At 41.9% G+C, this 23335-nt stretch overlaps 1 protein-coding gene across 1 annotated transcript in view; it reads left to right on the top strand.

Moving 5' to 3' along the window:
• PLA2G4E (phospholipase A2 group IVE) overlaps nucleotides 1–20758 on the top strand; it is a 72726-nt gene extending 51968 nt beyond the window's left edge. Inside the window, exons 14-20 of the mRNA XM_078151356.1 lie at nucleotides 511–625; nucleotides 3053–3190; nucleotides 4893–5000; nucleotides 10982–11185; nucleotides 13336–13502; nucleotides 17429–17618; nucleotides 19104–20758. Coding sequence (XP_078007482.1) covers nucleotides 511–625; nucleotides 3053–3190; nucleotides 4893–5000; nucleotides 10982–11185; nucleotides 13336–13502; nucleotides 17429–17618; nucleotides 19104–19324 — 1143 coding nt within the window. The 3' untranslated portion in view covers nucleotides 19325–20758. The remainder of the gene's footprint in view (nucleotides 1–510; nucleotides 626–3052; nucleotides 3191–4892; nucleotides 5001–10981; nucleotides 11186–13335; nucleotides 13503–17428; nucleotides 17619–19103) is intronic.
• Nucleotides 20759–23335: the final 2577 nt, after the last annotated feature.

Here is a 23335-nt window from a genome sequence, read left to right as displayed (position 1 = left end):
TGCTAGGAGTCTGTCCTGCTTTTCTAACTGAGCCTGAACCCAATTCAGTGCTGGCCCCTAGAGAGCATGCAGAACCATGTCTAGTGTGGAGCAATCAGGACTTTGTCTCAGGCTTCTAGACTTCTGAAGGCTGAGCTTCCTCCCCCTTGAACTCCTCCCATAGCTCACTACAGCTCCTGCATCCACAGAATAATAACCTGCACTGCCTGGCTGAAATCAGACTCCCTAGAAACTTCCTGGCTATGTAATCCTGGAGGAGTCCTTTAGCCTCTCTATGCCTCAGTTTCCCCATATGTAAAACTAAGGTATTGGATCTGACAGCCTTGATTTTAATCCCATGATCCACCAGCAGCCTTGAGATGTCCCCATGTCTCTGTGTCTCCCCTCATGGGATTATGTCCTGTGGTATGTCCCTTCGTGGAACCTTGTTCCAATGATTTCTCTCAGATCCCCTCACCCTTGGATGTAAGCCCATCTCTTCTCCCTTAATTCCTTCTTTTCTCCAAACAGAAATATGAAGGGAAGTTGTCATGGCAAAAAGAAGCTCTGTGCCAGGGCCAGAATCCCCTCCCAATCTACCTCACCATCAATGTGAAGGATGATGTAAGCAACCAGGATTTCAGAGGTAATTCCAGCATCCCTTGGACAGTTAACAGAATTAAATCTGGTGGAGCTAACCTGAGATTGCAGATGCATTTCCTGCCCATGCCCCACCATTCCTAAGAGACCACCATCTTTCTTATCTCCACAACAATGATTAAATAAAATACAACTTTCCTGGGCCTCAGTTTCCCTCATCTGTAAAATAGAAGAGGAGGAAGCTTGGACTAAATGACCTCTTGCCCATTCTAGATCTATGAACCTGTGAAACCTTTCTTTATATCCCTAATGCTTAATTGATCAATTAACTAATTAATTAATTAACATGTTAATTTGCTCTCCCCCTGGATCTCATGACTCTCCTGCCTTCCTGGAATCATCTATCGCTTTCCCAGCTTTGAATGACATAGAACAGGAAGAATGCAACCTGTGCAAAAGGAAAGAATTCTATATATTCTTTACTGTCTAGGGGGCAGGACTCTTCCCTTTGTAGATTCCTAGAGAGAATCTGGTTTTCCATTGTCAGTATCATTTTATTAGACTGTGGGGAATAACTTTCTCTGGGCTATTCTGCTTATCGTCTTCAGTGTCATTGACATGGAGCCAGAAACAGCCAAGTTGGGTTCTAGGTCATCTTCTGTTTTTGAGCAGATACTGCCCTCCCCTGTCTTATGTTGGAATTGCAATTTCTTCATTCCTCCCATACTTTTGAGCAGACTGTAGGTAGGGGCCAAATTAAAATTGGCTAAACTTCTTCAGGCTGCAGATAGGTTTTTAGCAGCTCACTTTCCAAGGTATAATTAATAATTAAACTATTTTGAAATAAGCCATATTTTTAAAGGGAAGTTTCAATTAATATCAATTAATTATATTTACTACTTAAGATTTTTATTTGTCATGAAACCACATTAATGTTAAAAAAAAAAACTACTTTGCTAAGTGGCACAAGTTTTAATACACTTTTCAGGTTTTCTTACTGTTTACATTTAGTAATGACCAAAAACAGAGCAAAAAGATACAACTCTCACTCCTCTCAGACTAGACAGACTGATGATGGTTGGTTGCCATAGGTCGTGTGGCAACCCACCCACCAAATTACATGATGGGCACAATAGTGACTAGTGGAAGGCGGGTTAAGCAGGGCACGGACAAATTCGTTATATCTTTCCTTTTTTTCATATCCTCTACATTTTTCGTGGGCCGCCTGGAATCCTTTGGCCCACTGCAAGTGGCCCACGGACCATATATTGTGCAGGCCTGCTCTTGAGCATCTCTGCTTAAAGCAATGGTTCCTACCCTCAGGGACCAAGGATAGATTTGAGGGAGATCTATGAACTTGCATGGGGAAAAATCATATTTTTATTTTCGCTAACCTCTAACTAAAATGTTAGCAACAAAGTACAGTAGTATTAGCAGTACCTGTGACTTTAATAGTAACAATAGATAGCACTTATGTAGCACAAAGGGAAAAAATATTCTTTTCTTTTTTTGGAGGGAGCCAGGGTTAAGTGACTTGCCCAGGGCCACACAGCTAGTACGTGTCTGAGGCTATACATATTATCTCATTTGATCCTCACAACAACCCTGTAAGGTTGGTGCCATTATTATCCCTATCTTTGTCACCAATGGAAATCACAGATATTTTCATATTGCATTACAGTTGTTATGGATATCTCAAAATATCATTTACGCTGATTGCTACTTTGAAATTAAAGTGTTTATTGGATCCAAAAATAAGTATATTATTTTATCACAAATTTGTCTCTTTAATATTTTGATACCTATATTCCAATATAATTGGTTTCCTTTGTAAATATGAATAAAATCTGGCCTCAGACACTTACTAGCTATGTGGCCCTAGACAAGTTACTTAATCTCAATTGCCTCAAAAAAAAGAAAGAAAAACATTTGGATTGCAGATGGAAATAAAAATATATGTATTTAAAATATAATTCTGAAGAGTCCACAGGCACAAAATCAGTCAGATAGTGAATAAACATTTTTTAAGTGCCTACTATGTGCCAGGCACTATGCTAAGTGTTGGGGATGCAAAGAAAAGCTAAAGAAAGCCCTGACGGAGCCCACAGTCTGGTGGGTGAGACAGCCTGCAAAGAACCACTAACAAACAGGATATGGAAAGAATAAATTGGAGATAACCAACTTGAAGGAAGTATCAGAATTTAGGGAGCTGGAGGAAGGATTCTTGTAGAAGGTGGGATTTTGGGTGGGACTTGCAGGAAGCCAGGGAAGCCCGAAGGTAGAGGTGAGAAGGGAGAGTGTTCCACAAGAAAGGCTGAGAACCCCTGACTCAGAGAGAGCAAAGAGGGCTGTGCTAACGGTTTCCTTCCTTAACGCCATTGTATTCTCAATCGTCCTAACTTGAAGCTCTCCTTTGAGGCCCCCTGAACAGAAATGGCTCCTCACTCCCTTACTTTTGCTGTTTTGTACACAGAATGGGTGGAGTTCACCCCCTACGAAGTGGGATTCCAGAAATATGGAGCCTATGTCCCCACGGAATATTTTGGCTCTGAATTCTACATGGGACGATTGATGAAGAGGATCCCCGAGTCCCGGCTATGTTACTTGCTAGGTGATTGTTTATCCTGGGATATCTATTGGCCAACAGAAGGCTGAAGGCTCTCTAGCGGAAAGACTGTGTGCTGGCTGTGGACTCAGTGGTCTTGGGTTCAGATCCCACCTCTGGCTTCCTATCTGTGTGACCTTGGTTAAACTCTCTGGCCTCAGTTTTTTCTCACCTTTAAAAACAGGGCTCGGCTGGGTGACCTATGAGGTTCCTTCCAGCTCTAAATCTATGACCCTGTGACTTTAGCCACCCTGCACATTCCTTTGGTTCTAGGTCACATCACCAACTTGGGTTGCAGTTTGCTTGTCTATAAAGGAGAGCATTGGGCAGCTGGTTGGCACAGTGGATAGAGCACCAGGCTTTGAGTCGAGAAGACCTGAATTCAAATTTGACCTCAGATACTTACTAGGTGTATGATCCTGGGCAAGTCACTTAATCCTGTTTACCTCGGTTTCCTCATCTGTAAAATGAGAGGGAAATGGCGAACCATTTCAGTATCTTTTCCAAGAAAACCGCAAATGGGGTCACTAAGAGCTGGACATGACTGAAAAATGACTGAACAGGAACAATTCAACACAGGGATGTTCTGGAGTCGGCTCTAACCAACACGTTGCTAAATTTTCAGTGTTAAAGTGTGCACCTTAGAAATCAGAAAATGTTACAGATTAGTGATTTATTGTGTTGCTGATTCTCTAGACTTAAGAACATAATGGAGAAAATGTTGTTAATCTTAATTAAACTTAAAAGTATATCCTGCAAATATTTTTCCCCCAGAGAGCCAATTGATAAACCTTTATCAGCACACTGTTGCTCAGGCTCATTGACCCTAAGGTCCCCTCTTCTAGCTTTAATCTATGATTCTACAGTCTTGGTAATTTAGGTGGAAGAAATCCAAGCAGATTTCGTGTTGGAATGATAGCCACTTCACAATTTTGTTCCTTCAGTGGTTCCCTATACATCATAGGTAGGCTATAAATGCTTTATGAATGATAACAGAATGGATCAAAGAATTACAGAATCATAGATTTAGAGCAAGAAATGACCTTAGTAATCATCTAGTAGAATTCCCTCATTTTATTTGTAGGGAGACAGAGAGGTTTTATGCTGGTCAGAATGTATGTATACCATTGAGGAAACTGAAGCCCACGGAAATTAAATGACCCTTACCCAAGGGCACACAGGCAGCAAATGGCAAAGCTGAGCTTGAATCATTAATCATTCTCCTTATGCAGAAACCAGGATGGTGTGGGGAGTGGGGGCGGGCTGTCAGGCTCTTGCCTTATTTCCCTCTTTCGTATCTGACAGGGATCAGACAGGGATTTAGAACTCCTCTTTTCTCTGCCTCTGCCTTCCCTCTCCTCTGGAGAATTTAATGGATTTAGACAATAGCTCTGAGAGCTATTGGGGAAGGAAGGAAGAAAAGAAGGAAGGAAGGAGAGAGAGGAAAAAAGGAAGGACAGAAGTGACAGAAGAGGGAGAGATACAAGTATTTATATACTACTATATGCTAGGCACTGTGCTAAGTGCTTTACAAGTATTATCTAATTTGATCCTTACAACAACCCTGTGAGGTAGGTGCTATTATTTACCCCCATTTTACAGTTGAGGAAACTGAGGCAGACAGAATTATGTGACTTGCCCAGGATCACACAGCTGGTAAGTATCTGAAGCCAGATCTGAACCTCACTGTTGCTTCTTCTACTCCTAGGCCTGTGGAGCAGCATCTTCTCCCTGAACATGCTTGATGCCTGGAATCTGTCCCACAGTTCAGAGGAATTTTTCCACAGGTGGACAAGAGAAAAAGTGCACGATATTGGTGGGTAACCAGTTGCTTTCCTCTTGCGGGGAGGATTTAGATACAAACTAACCACATGCCTAAACTATAACATGGCTCTCTGAGAGGCTGGGTCAGCTAGGGAAGGAGACACCAGTTTGGGGCAATAGAACTGGGAAGGGAGGGCATGGTTTATATAGGGGTGGTGAGGAGAATGACTTATCTGGAGTGGAGGGTGATTGCTTTGGAGGGAGGACAAGGGAAAAGAGGGATGAGGCCAGCAAATGTGATATAAAGCAGCTTCGCTATACTACAGTAGTAGAATAAACACTGAATTCGGAGTCAGAAGACCCAGGTTTGAATTCCAGCTTCATTTATTCATTCATTCAACAAGCATTTATTGAGCACCTACTATATGCCAGGCACTTGGGATACAAAGGAAAAAAACAGTTCCTGCCCACAAGAAGCTTACATTCTATTAGGATGGAAGGCAATAACCTACATGCAGATAAATCAAAACAAAATAGATACAGATTAAATACAAAGTAATTTCTCGGGAAGGGCACCAGCAATTGGAGAAGATCAGGACAGGCTTCATGGAGAAGGTGATGCTTAGGCTAAGCGACCTAAGAATGCTGGGGATTCTTAGAGGTAGAAATGAAGAGGAAGTGTGAGGGACTGGTTGCCAAACTTTTAGATCGGGGAAATGCTATAGATAGAACTTACCTAGATTTCAGCAAAGCATTTGGTAAAGCATCTTTGCTATTCCTAGGGAAAAGATGGAGAGGTGTGGTTTACACAATAGCATAATTACATAGATTTGGAACTGGTTTAATGGACAGTTTCAAACAATGGTCATTAAAGGTTTAGTGTCAGTTTGGAAAGATGTCTCCACTAGAAGACTCCAGGTATCTATCCCCAGGCCTGGGTTTAACATTTTAATCAATAACTTGGATAAAGATCGACGTGACATGCATATTGAAATCCTAGGTACACAAACCTGGGAAAGATGAGGATGCTACATTACTTACTGGATGACTGTCAAGATCCAGACGGGATATGTGTAGCATTGGGCTAAATCTAATGAGATGGAATTGAATAGAGATAAATATCAAGTTTATACTTGGGTTCAAAAAATTCTACTCTGCAAATCAAGAGAGAAGAGGGGAAAGGTGAGTGGCATGGTAAGATAGTTTGTATGGAAAAGATCTGGGGGTTTTAGTGGGCCACAAGCTCAATGTGAGTCAACAGTGTGAGTTGGCAGCCAAAATAATGAATGTTTCTGCATTAAGAAAGACAGCTTCCTAAGGAATAAGGAGGTGATAGCCCCACTGCACTGTGCCCTAGTTAGACCACATCTGAAGTTTTGTAATCAGTCCTGAGCACTACATTTTAGAAAGGACTTAATGGGATGTTCTAGAGACAGCTCATTCTGGCCAGCCAATTGTTAAATCAACACAAGTACTTGAAAATCAGCAGACACTGCAAATAAAGACTTGAATTATTATTTCTGATTGCCTAAATTTAAGAAAGTGAGAGAGAAAATGCTAATATAGAATAAACTTAAGATGTGTCCTGAGTTTTCAGCACACATTTACCAGCATACGCCTGAGAACAAAGCTAGAAAGTGCCTAAGGGAAAGTAACCAGGATGGTAAAGAGCCTTGAGTTGATGCCTTCTGAGGATAAATTGAAGAAACTGGGCATGTTTAATTTCACTTGCAGATGTGAAGGCTCAGTAAAATGAAATTTAGAAAGAACAAGAAGAACCTATTTATTTACATGTTGTCTCTCCCATTTAGAAAGTGAGCTCCTTGAGGGCAGAGTATACCCAGGACTTAGCAACACATCCAGCACAGAATAAATACTTTAAAAATGCTTGTTGATAGAAAAAAAAAAGTGAAGACTTAAGGGGACATGATAACTAGCACCAAGCATTTGAAAGGTTGTCTTGTAGAGGAGGTTAGACTTGCACTTCTTGGCCCCAGATTACAAAAACAGGAGCAAAAGATAAAATCTACAGACAGGCAGATGTTGATTTGATATGGGGTGAAAACCTACTAATAATTGGAGCCATCCCAAAGTGGAATAGGCTGCCTTTGATAGAGTGGCTTCTTCTTCATTGGAGCTCTTCAAGCAGACACAAGATGACCATTTGTTTGAGTACCCGGGGGAATTATTTGGAGGGTGTGGGATGAACGAGAGGGCTACTGAGATCTCTTCTGACTCTAAAGTTCTGTGATTCTGTAGTCCTATGAATATGAGATGGAATGTTATGTATGGAGAACAGCAAATAGACTGTTAGTCTGGCCCTAATAAGGAGAAGAGTGTTTCTTAAATCAGGTGGAAAGGGAGGCTGGAGCCAGATTATGATGGGCATTCAATATAAACTGTACTGCTTACTATCTGTGTGACTTTGGGCTAATCACATAACCTATGACCCTTTGTCTCCTCAACTGTAAGATGGAGATAATAATACCTGCATTGCGCAGTTCATGGGATTGTTGGGAGGCAAAGCACTTTGTGAAATGCTTATAAATGTGTGTCTAGTTTCAGTCTTCCACCGAATTCCCACTCCCACCCCGGGTTCTTGAAGGCTCTTCCAGAGGAGCATATTCTCTTAGAGGTCCTACCACCCTGGATAAGTGTTGAGGAGGGGAGGCTGGGCTTTGAGTGGGACTGTGTTTCTGTTGTCTGAGTACCTGTCCAGCTAGGTGGAGAGAGGCTCATTAAGACATGTCTGGCATTCTGGATCATAGAACCTAGATTTAGAGCTGGAAAGAACCGCAAAGGTCATCTAGTCCAAACCCTTTTTTTTACAGATGAGGAAATTGAGACCTGTAGAGGTTAAGTGACTTGCCCAAGGTAACACAGGTGGTAAGGAACCTAGCCAGGATCTGAACCAAGATCCTTTGATTACAAATCCATATCATGATAACTCCATGCTACCCCTTCCATTCTTTTCTTTTAATACCCAAACTCACGAATTCTGACTACCAGAAATTCAAAAACTTTTATCTGTATCAATGGAAGGAGAGCTTGTAATGATGAAATCACAGATTCTTGAGTTTAGACAAACAGCAAGCAACTGAAGGAACTGGAGATGATTAGTTTGAAAAAGAAAAGGCTCAGGGAAATGTTAAAGTTGTCTTAAAATATTTGAAGGGCTGTCATACAGAAAAGAAACTACACTCATTGCGTTGGCCCCCAAAGGGAAAACCCAGGATCTATGCATGAAATTTACAAGGGTATTAATGTCAGGAAAAGAACATGACTAACTAGACCTCTTTGGAAGCAGAATGGGGGGGTGGAATTTGGAACTCAAAATCTTACAAAAGCGAATGCCGAAAACGAAAAATTAATTAATTAATTAATTGCAAAAATAAGTGAAATATAAAAATGGAAAAATAAATAAATAAAAGATCTTTCCCTCTTAAAAAAACTGATGGAATGGGCTGTTTTGAGGCACTATGGAGTCATCAAGCAGAGAGCAGATGATCACTTATCATATGAGAGCAGGGATTGTTTCATTCTACATTTTTATATTCCTATTACCTAGCACAGTGCCTGGCACATAGTAGGGGATTAGTAAATGCTTGTTGATTAATCAATGATTATAGTAAAGATTCCTTTTCAGGGATGGGTTGGATTAGGTGGCCATCAAGGTCCTTTCCTATTCTAATTTCTGTGACTTTGCCACATAGCTATAGTGGCACCCCCAAAAGATAACTTGGGTACTGTTATGTTATCTCCTGGTCCCACCCATAGGCTGGCCTAGGGTTGGAACTATGGGGGCTTTGGTTGGGTGCAGCAAGGCTTTCAGATGAGGGGGAAGGGGAGGAGCAGGGAGCAGGTACATTCCAAAGGAACTTTGCCAAAGGGTAAGGGCAGGGCAGAATTGTGGCATGAGCAAGGCAGAAGTCAGCAACCAAGGGCACAGGTTTGTGAACTGGAAAAGTCCAACAGTAGTGGTGTGTTAAGGAAAATGCAAAGTCAGTGTCCAGGCTTGCTGACTGAGAAGCTGAAAGGGTTTGAGAAGGTAATAATATCCAAAGAGGAGGCTGGGTTGAAAGTAGGAGCACAAAAAAAGTAAGATAAAATTAAAAATTTTAAAAAGAAAAAAAGAAAAAAGAAAGTAGGAGCACAATTTAGTGGGGGCTAGGGAGGGAGTGGGAGGTGAAGTCCAAGGTCCTGAAATTCTGTGGTTAGTAATTGAGAAGCAATACGCATTTATTAAGCACCTGCTGCATGCCAGGCACTATGCTAAGGGCCATTGAACTAGATGATGAAAATTCCAATTCTCCTTACTTGCCATTCCCCTCTTCATCTTGACTGTGTATCACAGACCTCTACCCTCGAACTTCTGAATTCCCTGTGGCTGTCACTGTCTTACACAAACCTAAAGGAATGCATGGACCTCTCCTTTAGGATCTCTTTTCTTTGAGCCCCTATTCCCTTTATCTCTCCTGTCCTCCATTCATGATCCCTTGGCCTCTTCCTTGTACTATGTCTCTGTCCCTTGGGTTCTTTCTACCTCAAGCCTGGGGTATAGAATGTAAGCTACTTGAGTGAAAAGACAGCGTTTTGTCGATCGATAAGAATAACAGCTAACATTTATATAGCACTTAATGGTTTATAAAGCACTCTACAATTATTGTCTGACAACAAATCTCATTTCTGCCTCTTGGGATTCCTAACTTTTTGTGAGTGCCAAATTCAGGTACTGCCATGAAGTCTTTCTCCCCATCCCCCAAATTATCTTGTATTTATTATATATGTTGTTCAGTCATTCAGTTACATCCAACTCTTCATGACCCCATTTGGGGTTTTCTTGGCAAAGATACTGGAGTGGTTTGGCATTTCCTTCTCCAGCCGATTTTATAGATGAGGAAACTTGAGGCAAACAGGGTTAAGTGATTTGGCCAGAGTCACACAGCTAGTGTCTAAGGCTAGATTTGAATTCTGGAAGACGAGTCTTCCTAATTCCCGTACTGACACTCTACAGACTGCGCTACCTAGCTACCCATGTGTGTGTGTGTGTGTGTGTGTGTGTATGTGCATGTGCATATTTAAGTATTTTTGCCAGGCAACAACAACCCTGGGAAGTAGATACTATTATTATCCCCATTTTTACAGTTGAAGAAACTGAGGCAGACAGAGGTGAAGACACTTGCCCCTTGTCACACAGCTAGTGTCTGAGGCAGGATTTGAACTCAGACTTCCTGGTTCCAAGTCCAGTGCTCTACCCATTGTGCCACCTAATCAATAAACCAATCAACAGCTATTCATTAAGTACTAGAACTTATCATAGTGCCTGGCACTTAGTAGCAAATAATAAAATGTTTATTGAATTGTTGATCTACTATTTAAGTATTTTTGTTGTATATGTATTGCCAGGTGTTGGCGCTACAAATATATATATGTATATATAATTACAAATACACACATATTTCTTTACTTTTTTGTGTATGTATTTTCTTTTTGATAGAATAAAAACTTCCTGAGGGCAGGAATTGTTTCATTTTTGTCTTTGTATTTCCAATGCCTGGCAATAGGTACATAACAAAAATACTTAAATTGTGTGTATGTATATATAAACTCAGAGAGAAAGAGACAGAGACAGAGAAAGAGAGAGAGGGAGGTAATTTGGGTGCTTGAGTTTAGCACTCACAAAAACTCAGAATCCCAAGAGGCAGAGATGCATTCCAGGGATGGGGGAAACAGATTGTATAAAGGCATGATGGTGACAGATGGAATGTCAGGTGTGAGAAACAGCAAAGCCATTTTGACTGGACTGAAGGCATAGTGAAGGGGAGTAGTGTGTAATAAATCTGGAAAAGTAGGCTGGAACAAGATTGTGAAGGGCTTTAATATTTGCAAGAAAAGCATCCCGTAGCCAGGGAATTCCAACCCTCTAAGGTGCTGGGGGGGCACCATTGTCAAATGATATCATCAGGTTCCAACTCATTATGTGGAGAAACTCTAGTTTCCTCATCCTATTCCCTCTCCCCTCTTTTCTTTCAGAGGATGAACCTTTATTGCCTGAAATCCCCAAGTGCGACACAAACGTCCTGGAGACAACAGTGGTGTTACCTGCCACAAAGCTAGCCAATACTCTACGGGATGTCCTCACCTACCGAGCCTTTGTGTCTCAGTTCCACAACTTCCTCCAGGGCCTGCAGCTTCACACAGACTATCTGCAAAATAGCCAGTTCACCACCTGGAAAGGTGAGTCTGGTTCTGGGGACATCCTTTTATTTTGCCTGAATCCATATGGAAGAAATGCAAGTGGCTTTTTAGTTATAGGTGGACAAAAATCCCCAAATTTCATTGGCTTACAAGTATTTTGTTTTGTTCTGTTTTTGTCTGGACTGTAAAATTTCCCTTCTTGTCCCTCCGTTCAGCAGTATCAAGAATAGTGGTGGGTCAAGCAAGCAATCAAGTAGAGAGAGAGAGAGAGAGAGAGAGAGAGAGAGAGAGAGAGAGAGAGAGAGAGAGAGGAGAACGACCCTGCCTTCTAAGTCCTTACGTTCTTAGTAGAGCAGAAAGAACCTTAGCTCTGGAGTCAGATCCCACCTCTGACAATTACTACCTGACTACCTGTGTGACTTGGTCAAGTAAGAAGGAAAGGGGAAGGGAATCAGTATTTATATAGCATCTACTATGTGCCAGGCATGATACTAAGCACTTTTTACAAAACACTTTTTCGGCTGATCCTTACAACAACCCTTCTAGGTAGATGCTATTATTATCCTGAGGAGGCAATAGAGGTTAGATGACTTGCCTAGGGTCAAACAGCCAGCAAATGTCTGAAGCCATATTTGAACTTGATTCCAGGCTCAGTGTTCTATACACTTCACCACCAGTGTCTTTAACAATTACTACCTGCATGACCTTGGTTAAGTCACTTCATTTCCTTGGTCCTCAGTTTCCTCATCTATGAAAAGAACTCTGAGGTCTCTTCCAGCTCTAGATCTGTGATCTTTGAGGGTATGCACCTGTGACCATAAAGCAGCAATAACGTAAATTGTGGATACCCTCCTCATTTCCTCATCCTGGCTTCCTTTAAGACTCAGATCAAATTTCACCTTCTGGAAGAGTCCCTCTCCTGCTCCTTCACCGCACCCCACCCCCCAACCCCAGGGCCTTCACTCTGAGATTACCTACCATTTACACAATATGTACAGTGAATTTACACTTGTATTACACAGCTGTTTACACATTGTCTCTCTCCCATTACAGTTTAAGCTCCCTGAAGACAAGGATTATGTTTTTGCCTTTCTTTGTATCCTGGTGCTTTAACACAGTCCTTGACACATAATAGGCATTTTTAAAATACTTGTGTTGATAAAGAGGAGCACCAAGGCTTTGAGTGTCACTCCATTTTAAAAAAAAAAATTAATTCTTTTTTATTTTTATTTTGGATACCAAATAGAATGGGTATGTATGCTTGTGCATGTGTGTGTGTGTGTTTGCATGAGTATGTATGTCTGTATATATAATATGTATGTATGTATTAGAAAAGAGGATTGTCCATAAAAATGCTCCTCTCTATGATGTATAGCTTGATTTTCTTTTGAAGTATATAAGATCAACCTAAGCTGTCCTGCCTATGTAATTTTCTTTCTAGACTTCTTTTGGTTCTTTTCTCTCCACTTAAAAAAAAGAGAGAGAGAACTCCTCCAAGACCCACTTTCCTTTCTTTCCTACTCTCTTTCTCCCTCTTTTCTACTCTCTCTTTCTTTCCTTTTTTCTTCCTTCTTCCTTCCTCCCTTTCTTTCCCTGTCCTCCTCCTTTGCCCTCCCACCCACGCCCACTGGGAAAAAAGAAAAAAGAAAAAGAAAAACAAAGCCCTTGTAAATGTCTTTCCATTTTCACCAACTTCTTACTTGGCTGCATCCTGATGGATTTGTAAGCCTGTCCCAATGATTTCCATCAACAAGGACTTACTTTGCAGGGTGTCCAGCCACATGCTTGGCCCCGAGCCAGAGCAGCTCCATAAATTTGTTAGGGCTGTGTTGAGCCCTTCCCTTTCACTGAGATCTAATGAGATGATGTAACTGGTTTTCTCTGCCCGTACTATGCAACGTCAACCAAAATCCCTAAGAGAATGTGATCTTCCAATGACCCCAGGCAGAAAGGGATCTCTGCTCGCTTAGAGGCTATATTCCACATTGGTGGAGAGGATGGCAGGACTAGAGAATATACAAGGGGCAACTGGGTTCTCTTGCCGTCCAGTGGGCCTTTTGTAAAAGAGACCAGTCTGGGAAGGATCAGGCAGAACACTCAGTACCCTTTGCTATACACTGTTGCTAAGGGAGCAGCGCTGTTAACAAGTAGCAGGGATATATTAATAACTGAAAGGGCTTGGCTTTCAGACACAGTGCTGGATTGTTTCCCAAACCGTCTGACACAAGCTGAGAGCCATCTCTGCCTGCTGGATACTGCGTTCTTCATCAACTCCAGTTACCCACCCCTCCTGAGACCGGAGAGGAAAGCTGACATCATCATACATCTTAATTACTGTGCAGGTTCCCAGATAAAGGCAAGTGATGGGAAACAATCATAGCAATGGTGTGGTGAAGTGGAAAGAGGGCTAATTTGGAGTCACAGGCCCTGAGTTCAAATCCTGGTTCTTTCTTGGACAAGAAAAATAAATTTTCATGTACATAGAACTTTTTTTTTTATTTTGAGAATTTTCCAGTACCTGAAAAATTCCATGTCTTAGAGGGCAAAAAATAGTCATGGTGTGTGACCTTGGGCAAGTTACTTATGTTCCCTTGTCCTCAGTTTACTGATCTATAAAATGAGGAACTGGCTAGAGAAGATGATCTAAGTTCTTAACTATAAATCTTTGATCTGTGAATGAGAACTCACTCTCCTCTCATGTTTTAAGGTTTCCAAAGGTCTTTCCTCACCTACCTGTGAAATAGGTCCTGCGTGTGTACGGTGGAAAGAATCCTGAGCCTGGAGTTGGAGGCCCCTAGATTCAAATCTCTCCTCTGATACTTAGCTTGCCACCTGTGGGACCTTGGACATATCACGTAGCACCCTTGGGCCTCAGTTTTCTCAACTGTCAATCCAGTGAGAAGGTTGGACTACATGACCTTTAAGGTCCCTTCCAGCTGAAGACTACTTATGATCCATGTATCCCCATTTTATAGATGAGGAGGTAGTTAGGTAGAGCAGTGGATAGAGCATGGGGCATGGAGTCAAGAAGACCTGAGTTCAAATGTGACCTCAGACACTGGCTAGCTGTGTGATCCTGGGCAAGTCGCCTCTGTTTGCCTTAATCCACTGGAGAAGAAAATGACAAACTATTCCAGTAGCTTTGCCAAGAAACTCCCACATGGCATGATGAAGAGTCGGACATAACAAAAACAGCAACATAAATGAGGAAACTATGACTCCAAGAAAGAAAGGGACTTGTAGACAGTCTCACAGGTAAAAAATATCACAGCTGGAACTTGAACTCCAAAGCACAGAATCACAGATATAGAGCCAGCAGGAACCTCGGAGATTGTCATGCACTCCAACACCTTCTTTTTAAAATGAGGAAATGAGGCCCAGAGAGGTTAAATAAAATTGCCCAAGCATCTGACTCCAAGTCCAGAAGACAAGGTGCTCTATTTTATGCTTTAATCAGGTCAGCCTCAAATTCTGCCTATACAGATCCATACTAAATCCTTGGTCTGAGCCAAGAGTTTTGGAATCTCTTCTGAGATCAATTCTCTGGGGCATGTAATTTCTTTCTTTCTTTTTTTTTCTTTTTTTTTCTTTCTTTTTGGATACCTGGGAGAACACGTGAGCTCTGAGCTGAGAGGATGCAATGGTCTCTGGAATCCTGGACCAAGAGAGGCAGAAGCTTTGTTGTTTTTCATGAATAATATGAGCTCAGCCATCCCAATGACTAAGGAGGCATCCAGCTGCCAATCACATTCATCTAAACATCTGGACTAGAATTTTAATCAACTCCATTAGTAGTAGACTCTTATCCTAGACACTGATCTGAGCCTGCTGCACTTGGAAATTCTTCCATAGCTTGTGCTGAAGAAAAAAAAATTAATAATTTTTAAAAAATAGATAATGATTCTAAAGCTTTATGCCCATTAAGGAGGATACCACAGTGTCTTCATTTTCAAAGGAGAAGGGAGAGAGAAGTTTATACAAAATTACTCCCAAAAAAGTATGTTACAGGTTTCATATTTACTTTGATTTTTACTTTTCATTTATTCAACCAATATTTATTAAGTATCTCCTAGTGTTAGGTACTAGTGAAGATACCAAGATGAATAAGGCACAGGCCATACCCTCAAGAATCAAAAGGTCAGGGGCAGCTAGGTGGTGCAGTGGATAGAGCATCAGCCCTGGAGTCAGGAGGCCCTGAGTTCAAATTTGGCCTCAGACTTGACATTTGATACTTGCTAGCTGTGTGACCCTGGATAAGTCACTTAACCCCAATTGCTTCGCAAAAAAACAAATAAAGGAATCATAGGGTTCTAGAGCTGGAAGGGACCTCAGAGGTCATTTAGTCTAACACCTCCTCATTTTACCAATGAGGAAAATGAAGCTCAGAGAACTGAAGTAACTCAAGGTCACACAGGAAGCAAGCATCAGAGGTGAGATCTGAACCCAGGTGCTCTGAATCTCTAACCAATAATCTTTCTAATAGTTCTTAATAAATGCTTATTAACAAATTGATAGAGTGGTAATCGATTAACTAATTATAGTTGAAATAGATGGAGGGCTTTGAGGTTTGTTAAACACTTCATGTACATTATCAGATTTAATCCTCATAATAAGCCGCTCAATAATGAGTTCATTACTACAGATGTTGTGATTCTCATTTTTATAGAGGAGGAAACTCAGGCTCGGGAGTGGGGTGGAGGGGTGGGGAGGGTATTACAGGGAAGATAAGACATATAAATATATCAGCTATGTAAATAGCTGATAGAAGTTTGGTCCTGATAAGGGCAGGAGAAGTACAAAGGGCTACAAAACTGTAACAATAATTAATAATAATATATACTATATTGTAAATAATAAATAACAAATAATAATAATAATAAATAACAATTCTATTTTTATAGGGCTTTGGGAGGCTTCATTGGAAATGCTTTCATTCAAGTTACCTGGGGAAGGGGTTTTTCAGCCTAGCATTCTTTCCTCTGGCTCTTCTTTATTCTGAAAATAATCAAAAGTGACGAGCCGTTTGGGGAAGCTAAGTTTGTTTGCTTCACCTTGGAAAACATGAAATTGGGTCCAATGGGGTCTTGGGCATTTCTCACAGCAGAAACCAGTAAGGTCTGTTGCACTGAGAGCCCAATTAAACAACAGGTGTTTATTCAGTGACTACGACATGCCAGTACCGTGTTAGCTGCTAGGAAATACAAAGAAAAAAGTGAAACAAGACACTGCCCTCAAATATTTAGTTAACAATTACATAGCACTTTAAAAGTTTATATGAGGAAACGGAGGCTGGGAAAGATTAAGTGACTTGCCCAGGGTCACACAGCTAGTAAATGTCTGAAGATGGGTTTGAATTCAGGTCTTCCTGACTACACTTTCAGTGCTCTATCCTCTGTGCCTCCTAGCTGTCACTCAACTGCCTCAGTTTCCTCAATTGTAAAATGGAGATAATATAATTGGGATAATAAAATGGAGCACCTACCTCAAAATACTGAGAAAATCAAATGACATAATATTTGTAAGGCATTCAGCACCATGCCAGGCACATAATAAGTCCTTAATAAATGCTTTTTCTTTTCTCTTTCCTTGTTCCCCGCTCAAGGAGCTTAGAGTCCTGCCAGGGAAAAATAGCATGTACATAGGATGGGGAAGAAGGATTGGATTGGGATTTTATTGGTAGAAGGAACTCTTCCTGGGTGAGGAAGCACCCTCTACCAATGCAGGTTGGCATTTTCTCTGCACTTTAGGGTGTGAGGGTGTTCTCCCAACATTGAGAGGTTATATGACTTGCCTGAGGTCATATACTCTGTATCAGAGGCAGGACTTTGAACCCAAGTCTCCCAGGCTTCAAGACCAGCCCTCTATTCATTACACCATGCAGCCTAAAATGTACATATAATATATAGGTATACCTAAGAGAGATACAAGATAAGTGGAGGGGGAGGGGAAAGAAGGCATTACCAGTTGAGGAAGATCAGGTTAGGCTTCCTGTAGGACAGGTGGCACTTGAGCTGTGCCTTGAAAGAAGATTCGGGGCAGCTGGGTGGCCCAGCAGATAGAGCACTAGAGTCAAGAGGACCTGAGGTCAAACCCAGCCTCAGACACTTACTTAGCTGTATGACTCTGGGCAAGTCACTTAACCCTGATTGCCTCCAAAACACCCCCCCCAAAAAATAAACTAGGGATTCTAAGAAGCAAAGTCACATGAGGAGCAAACCTCAGTCCAGGTGAGCACAATCCCATTTAAGACTCATGTTTTCTCCTGTGATATTTTTTTTCTAGCCCCTAAAACAGACCTGTGAGTACTGCAAAGTGCAGAATATCCCCTTCCCCAAATACAGTGTGAAAGAAGAAGGTGAAGAACACTTAAAGGAGTGTTACCTGTTGACACCTGATGAAGATGACCCAGATGCCCCAATAGTACTGTTCTTTCCACTCATCAATGGCTCTTTCCAAAAGTATAAAGCCCCAGGTAAGTCACTCTCTCTTTCAGAATCACCCTAGGCTTGGTCCCAACGATACTGTGAACCCTTTGTGTGAGAGCTCTAGAAATAGGAATTCTTTTCATAGGGGCTGCAGGAACCTTTGAGCTAATATAGTTCTTTGGTTAGAAAAAGGATAGACCAAGCTGGCTATAACAGCCACACACCAGAGCTTTTAATCAGGGTAAACAGGGTTTTGCCCCAAGGCAGGGGTGGGGACTGTGGGGCCTCAAGGCCACATGTGGACCTCTAGGTCCTCAGGTGCGGTCTTTTGACTGAGTCCAAGTTTTACAGAACAAATCCAAAAGGATTTTGTTCTGTGAAGTTTGGATTCAGTCAAAGAGGGCCATATGTGGCCTCCAGGCTACAGGTTCCCCAACCCTAGAGCATTGAAAGGTAAAATTATTTGTCCAAGGTTACACAGCTAGTACCATATTTCACTGCATAATTGTCACCACCGCATAATCATTGCACCCTGTTTTTTCAAAAATTGGTTTATCACCTTTCATCGAGTAATCATTACATGGTATAATTGTTTGTCAAGTCACTTAAAAGGTAAACAGAGCAGTAATGTACTCACCAGTGGCATGTGGATATGCATTTATCTCTCGTGCACTATAAGTCACAAGCCTAGAATTCTCAGCACACTTGCATTGTCAGTATATTTCCAAAAGCCGGCTTGTGTGGTTTGTTTAGAGCATTGCAATACTAACGGTATTGTCAAGCTGCAGGTGCAAGGGAAGCAGGCAGGCAGGCAAAGCTGCCGTAAGTCCCGTGATATGGTAAGAATTGCATCTTCCACGCTAGCTAAACTGTATGGTTCGTCTGCCGATACATTGACACATGCAAAGCACTTCTTTCTGATTATGGGTAAATATAAAAACTATTCTGCGGGCTTCAAGTTGAAAGTGATTGTGTTCACTGAACAGCATGGAAACAGAACTGCTGAAAGACAGTTTTCAGTGAGTGAAAAGTTGGTGTGAGACACAGAAATTAAAAGACAAGTAATAGTGGCATAATTTTTTTTAAAAAACTTCACACAATGGTCGCACCCCACTTTTTTGCAAAAAAATTTATCATAAAATCTGCAATGATTGTGCAGTGAAATACAGTATGTTTCAGAGCAGGAGTTAAACCCAAGTCTTCCTGGCTTTGGGGCCAGCTCTCCATCTACCATACCTAGCATATACATAAAGGGTAAGAAAGAAGCATGTGATCAAGAAGAACCCCAAGAGTGACCATCAGCTTGGGAATTCTAAGGAGAAGCTGCAAGGGGAGCAGGAATCAGTGCAGGAGGGTCAGGCTGAAGTCCAAGAAATGTCATAAACCATACCCTTTCCTTGATCGGGTTCCTCCTTATCTGGAAGGATTGATTCCAGATACTCCACCATCACTGGAATGTTCCCAGTCCTTGGGGGCAGATATAGGTCAGAGGTCAGCAGAGTGACTGGAGGGTCTCTTTGCTCTTCCCTTAGGTGTGGAGCGTAGCCCAGAGGAGATGGAGGATGGACATGTTGATATCTACAGCCACAATACTCCCTATGCCACCAAGGAGGTAACTTACACGGAGTCTGCTTTTGACCGAATGGTCAACCTCTCTGAATACAACATCCTGAATAACGCAGACACGATCCTTCAAGGCTTACGCCTAGCTGTGGAAAGGAAGAAGCAGTTCAAGAAAGCGTGTTCATCGTAAACATGGTGACTCTCACGGATGGCATTTCTGTCTCTTCCACCATTGCATCAGAGTCTAATGCCAACTGATTAGTTGGTAGAAGACACACTCTCTCACTGAGAGACGGACACAGTCAAACTGACTTGGACACGTACCAGCTTCATATACTAGGGAGAGGGAGAGATGTGAGGGAAGGGAAGAGGCACAAAGTAACAAATGAGAGGGACATTGGACTTTCAGACCCACGATGAAACCACTGCAGTTTTCTTAATTTAAAAAATAAAGAAATAAATAAAACTCTTCCTGAATAACTCCCTGAAATGATGAGGAATATTGCCACAGGCTCAGGCATACCATCATCTGAGAAGACTAAGGACTGTGACAGAGGAGAAACCGCAGAACCAGAGCTTGTTTTAACTGAGAAGAAACTTGATACAGTAGAAAAAAGGGGGAAAAAAAGAGTATCGGAATTAGAAGACCTGAGCTCAAATCCTAGTTTGTCCATATGTACATATATATACATATGTACATATGTATGATATAGTCATACATACTATTTGTTTGACCGTGGACAAGTCATTTAACATTTAGTTGTAAAATGAGGAGAACTGGGCTAAAAAATCCTTATTCCTCTATAAAGTGCAGATAATGACTTTAGCCTCTTCCCTCTCTCATTTGCATGGATGTCCCAAGAAAACGGGGGATGCGATCTGTGAAGCAGTTTTAAATTTCTCTGGAAAAAAAAATTAAATTTGTATTATTATGGTCATTTTTGTTGGTCAGGATAATGACAATGTGTGTACATTTAAGCCATATTGGCATCTTCAGCAATGTAGACAAGCAGTGCACCATATTTTAGTTTGCCACTGACCATTCAGAATTGGAATGGACTTGATACAATGAAATGTTGTTTCATCAAGTAAGTGGGGTCCCAGCATTCACATCTTAGCAAATGCTAGGCAAAGTTCAAGACATGTTTGGGTTGTTGATTTTAGGGAATAGCACTGTTTAGGGACATAGCTTAGAAACTACGGTAATGACCCCCCCCTGCCCCCCCCCCAAGAACAGTTTGGCCAAGCCTGTAAGCTGTGAGAGCCCTGCAACAGAGAATTCTGAGCCAAGTTCATGGGATGCCATTGACTTCACAGAATAGGTGTTCTCGGGACTGGAAGCCGAGGTCAACTCAAAGTATACCCATGGAGTACTTGACTTCGGATCCTCTTCCAACTCTACCTCTCTCCTTGCCATTCACAATCAGGTCGTGATTACTGTTATTTATCATGGAAGCACAATCTACTTAAATTGTTGAAGAGTGAGCCAAATTACAGGGCCTGTGTGTATTGAAAGTGAAAACAACAGGATCCTCAATTACCTTGAAACTTATATAATGAGATTTATATGCAGGCTGTATGAAAGTATCAATTCTTTAGTGGACTTTAATACTGAATTAAACTGATGGCCTAACAAGTGTATTTGGTTATTCTGCTTTCACTGTCTGACAACACAAATGTTAGTCACCTCCTCGACACTTTCACACCTGGATTACTCCCTGCTAACAGGCCTCCAGCTCTTTCCCGATCCAGTGTATCCGTCCCATCCTGGCCACAGGACTGTCATGGGTTTGATTGTCACTTCCAAGCATCCGCTCCCAGATCCGTACAATAATAGTAATTAACACTCATATGGTGCTTTAAGGTTTGCAAAGCTCTCCTATACATTTCATCTTATTTGGTCCTCACGCAATCCTGTGAGTTAGGTGCTGTTACTGCTGCTGTTGATGCTTCTTTCTTGAAGAGGACCAGTGTCATCATGTGGATGATTCACTTGCAAAGTGAATTGGATTTGAGTGAGGTAGAGCTGTGCAAAGTGATCAGTCCCTCCAACACAGTCATCAGAGTCCAGTGGCAAAGCCTCAGACTTTTAACACTTACTAGCTGTATGACCCTGGGCAAGTCACTTAACCCTGATCATCTCACCAAAAAGCAAAAAAAAAAAAAAGACAAAGGTCAAGATGACTGGTGCTGGCCTGGGATGCAACAGGTGACCTTGGCCTTTCTAAATTAAAGCTTTTCCCAGGAGTCTGAGGCCATACCTGTTTAATGATTGAGGAGTAGATAAGGATTGAGACAAGAGATGGCCCAATTTACCACCCAAAAGATCTCAATCTGGGAGGGGAAGGACCTCAGAGTTTTTGACCAGAACAGAAAATAATTGCTATTTCCACTCATAAGCCATCAAAACCTAAACAATGAGACAAGGAGGCTTGAGCTAGGCCAGGGGTGGAGAACCTGGGCTTTAAGGCCACCTGCATCCTTCTTTTTGACTGAATCCAAACTTTAAAAGGATTTGTTCTGTAAAATTTGGATTCAGTCAAAGGGCCACACTTAAGGACTTAGAAGGCCACAGGCGGCCTTAAGGCCCAGGTTCCTCACCACTGCTAGGCTTATTATTGGCCATTCAATAAAAGCCAGAGTGATTTGGGTTTACAGACATAGTCAACTATCTCTATTTAAAACACAATGGGTAGGGGCAGCTAGGGGGCACAGTGGATAGAGCACCGGCTCTGAGTTCAGGAGGACCTGAGTTTCAAATCCAGTCTCAGACACATAACACTTAGTAGCTGTGTTGACACTAGGCAAGTCACTTAACCCCATTGCCTAGCAAAAACAAAACACAATGGGCTTTTTAAAAGCCTGTTTTTCAGAGCTATATTTGAAGAAATCAAATACAAAAACTGCTTTTTGAAGAAGTAGCTATTATTATCCCCATTTTACAGATGAGGAAACTGAGTCAGATAGAGGTTAATTGACTTGCCCAGGGTCACACCGTGTCTGAAGCAGTCTTTAAACTTGAGTCTCTCTGATTCCAAGTCTAGCATTCTGTCCCCTGTGCCACCTCACTGTCTTGTAGGCCTGTTCTCTCTCTTGAACTCTAGTCCTGAATCCCTACCTATCTACTGGACATTTCAGACTGGATGTCCTTGATGCATCTCCAACTTAACACATCTAAGACTGAACTCATTATTTCCCCTATCACTCTTCTGAACTTCTTTATTTCGGTCAAGGAGATAGCATCCTTCCTGTGGCTCAGGTTTGCAACCTCATAGTCATCCTTGATTCTTTATTCTCTCTTACCTTTGTATCTTTGAGGCAGCTGGTGGTTCAGGGGTTAGAGCACTGGGCCTGGAGTCAGGAAGACCCGAGCTCAAATGCAGCCTCAAACACTTCCTAGTTGTGTGACCCTGGGCAAGTCACTTAACCTCTGGTTGCCTGACAAAATGAATCCACTGGAGAAGGAAATGGCAAACCACTCCATTATCTTTGCCAAGAAAACCCCGAATAGGGTCACAAGGGCTCAGACATGACTGAATAACAACCCTTCTATCCACTCTGTCATCCAATCTTGTCATTCCTATCTCCCAGCATCTGTCTGTTGCTCTCTACTCCCATGGCCAGCATCCTAGTTCAAGCTCTTATCACTTTCTTGCCTGGACATTTGCAATAGCTTCTTACTGGTCTCCCTTTCTTAAGTCTCCCCTTAGACATGACTGCCAGAGATCTGTCCTCAAGCACAGGTCTAAGCATGTCACCCCCCTGCTCAAAAGATTCTAATGGCCTCCAGGATCAAACATTAACTCCTCCATTTGGCTTTTAAAGCCCTTTACAACCTAGTCATAAACCTACCTTCTTGCTATTCCACACACATGCTGCTTCTTCTCTTCCCCTGCATTTATACTGGCTATCCCCACGAGGCAGCTAGATGGCACAGTGGATAGAACACCTCCTGGAGTCGGGAAGATCTGAGCTCAAATGCAGCCTCAGACACTTACTAGCTGTGTGACACTGGGCAAGTTAACCCTCTTTGCCTCAGCTCCTCATCTGTAAAATGGGGACACCCTGGAAAAGGAAAAGGCAAACTACTCCAGTGTCTTTTCCAATAAAACCCCATGGACAAGTCCATGGAGTCACAAAAAGTTGAATATGACTCAACAACACTTCCTCCATGCCTGGAATATGTTCTTCCTACCTCTTA

Source organism: Phascolarctos cinereus, unplaced genomic scaffold (assembly GCF_003287225.1).
Source record: "Phascolarctos cinereus isolate Bilbo 61053 unplaced genomic scaffold, phaCin_HiC Scaffold_3;HRSCAF=262, whole genome shotgun sequence".
Classification (NCBI taxonomy): Eukaryota; Metazoa; Chordata; class Mammalia; order Diprotodontia; family Phascolarctidae; genus Phascolarctos; species Phascolarctos cinereus.
Note: the sequence above shows the minus strand (reverse complement) of the source record. Positions and strands in the feature narration are given on the sequence as shown.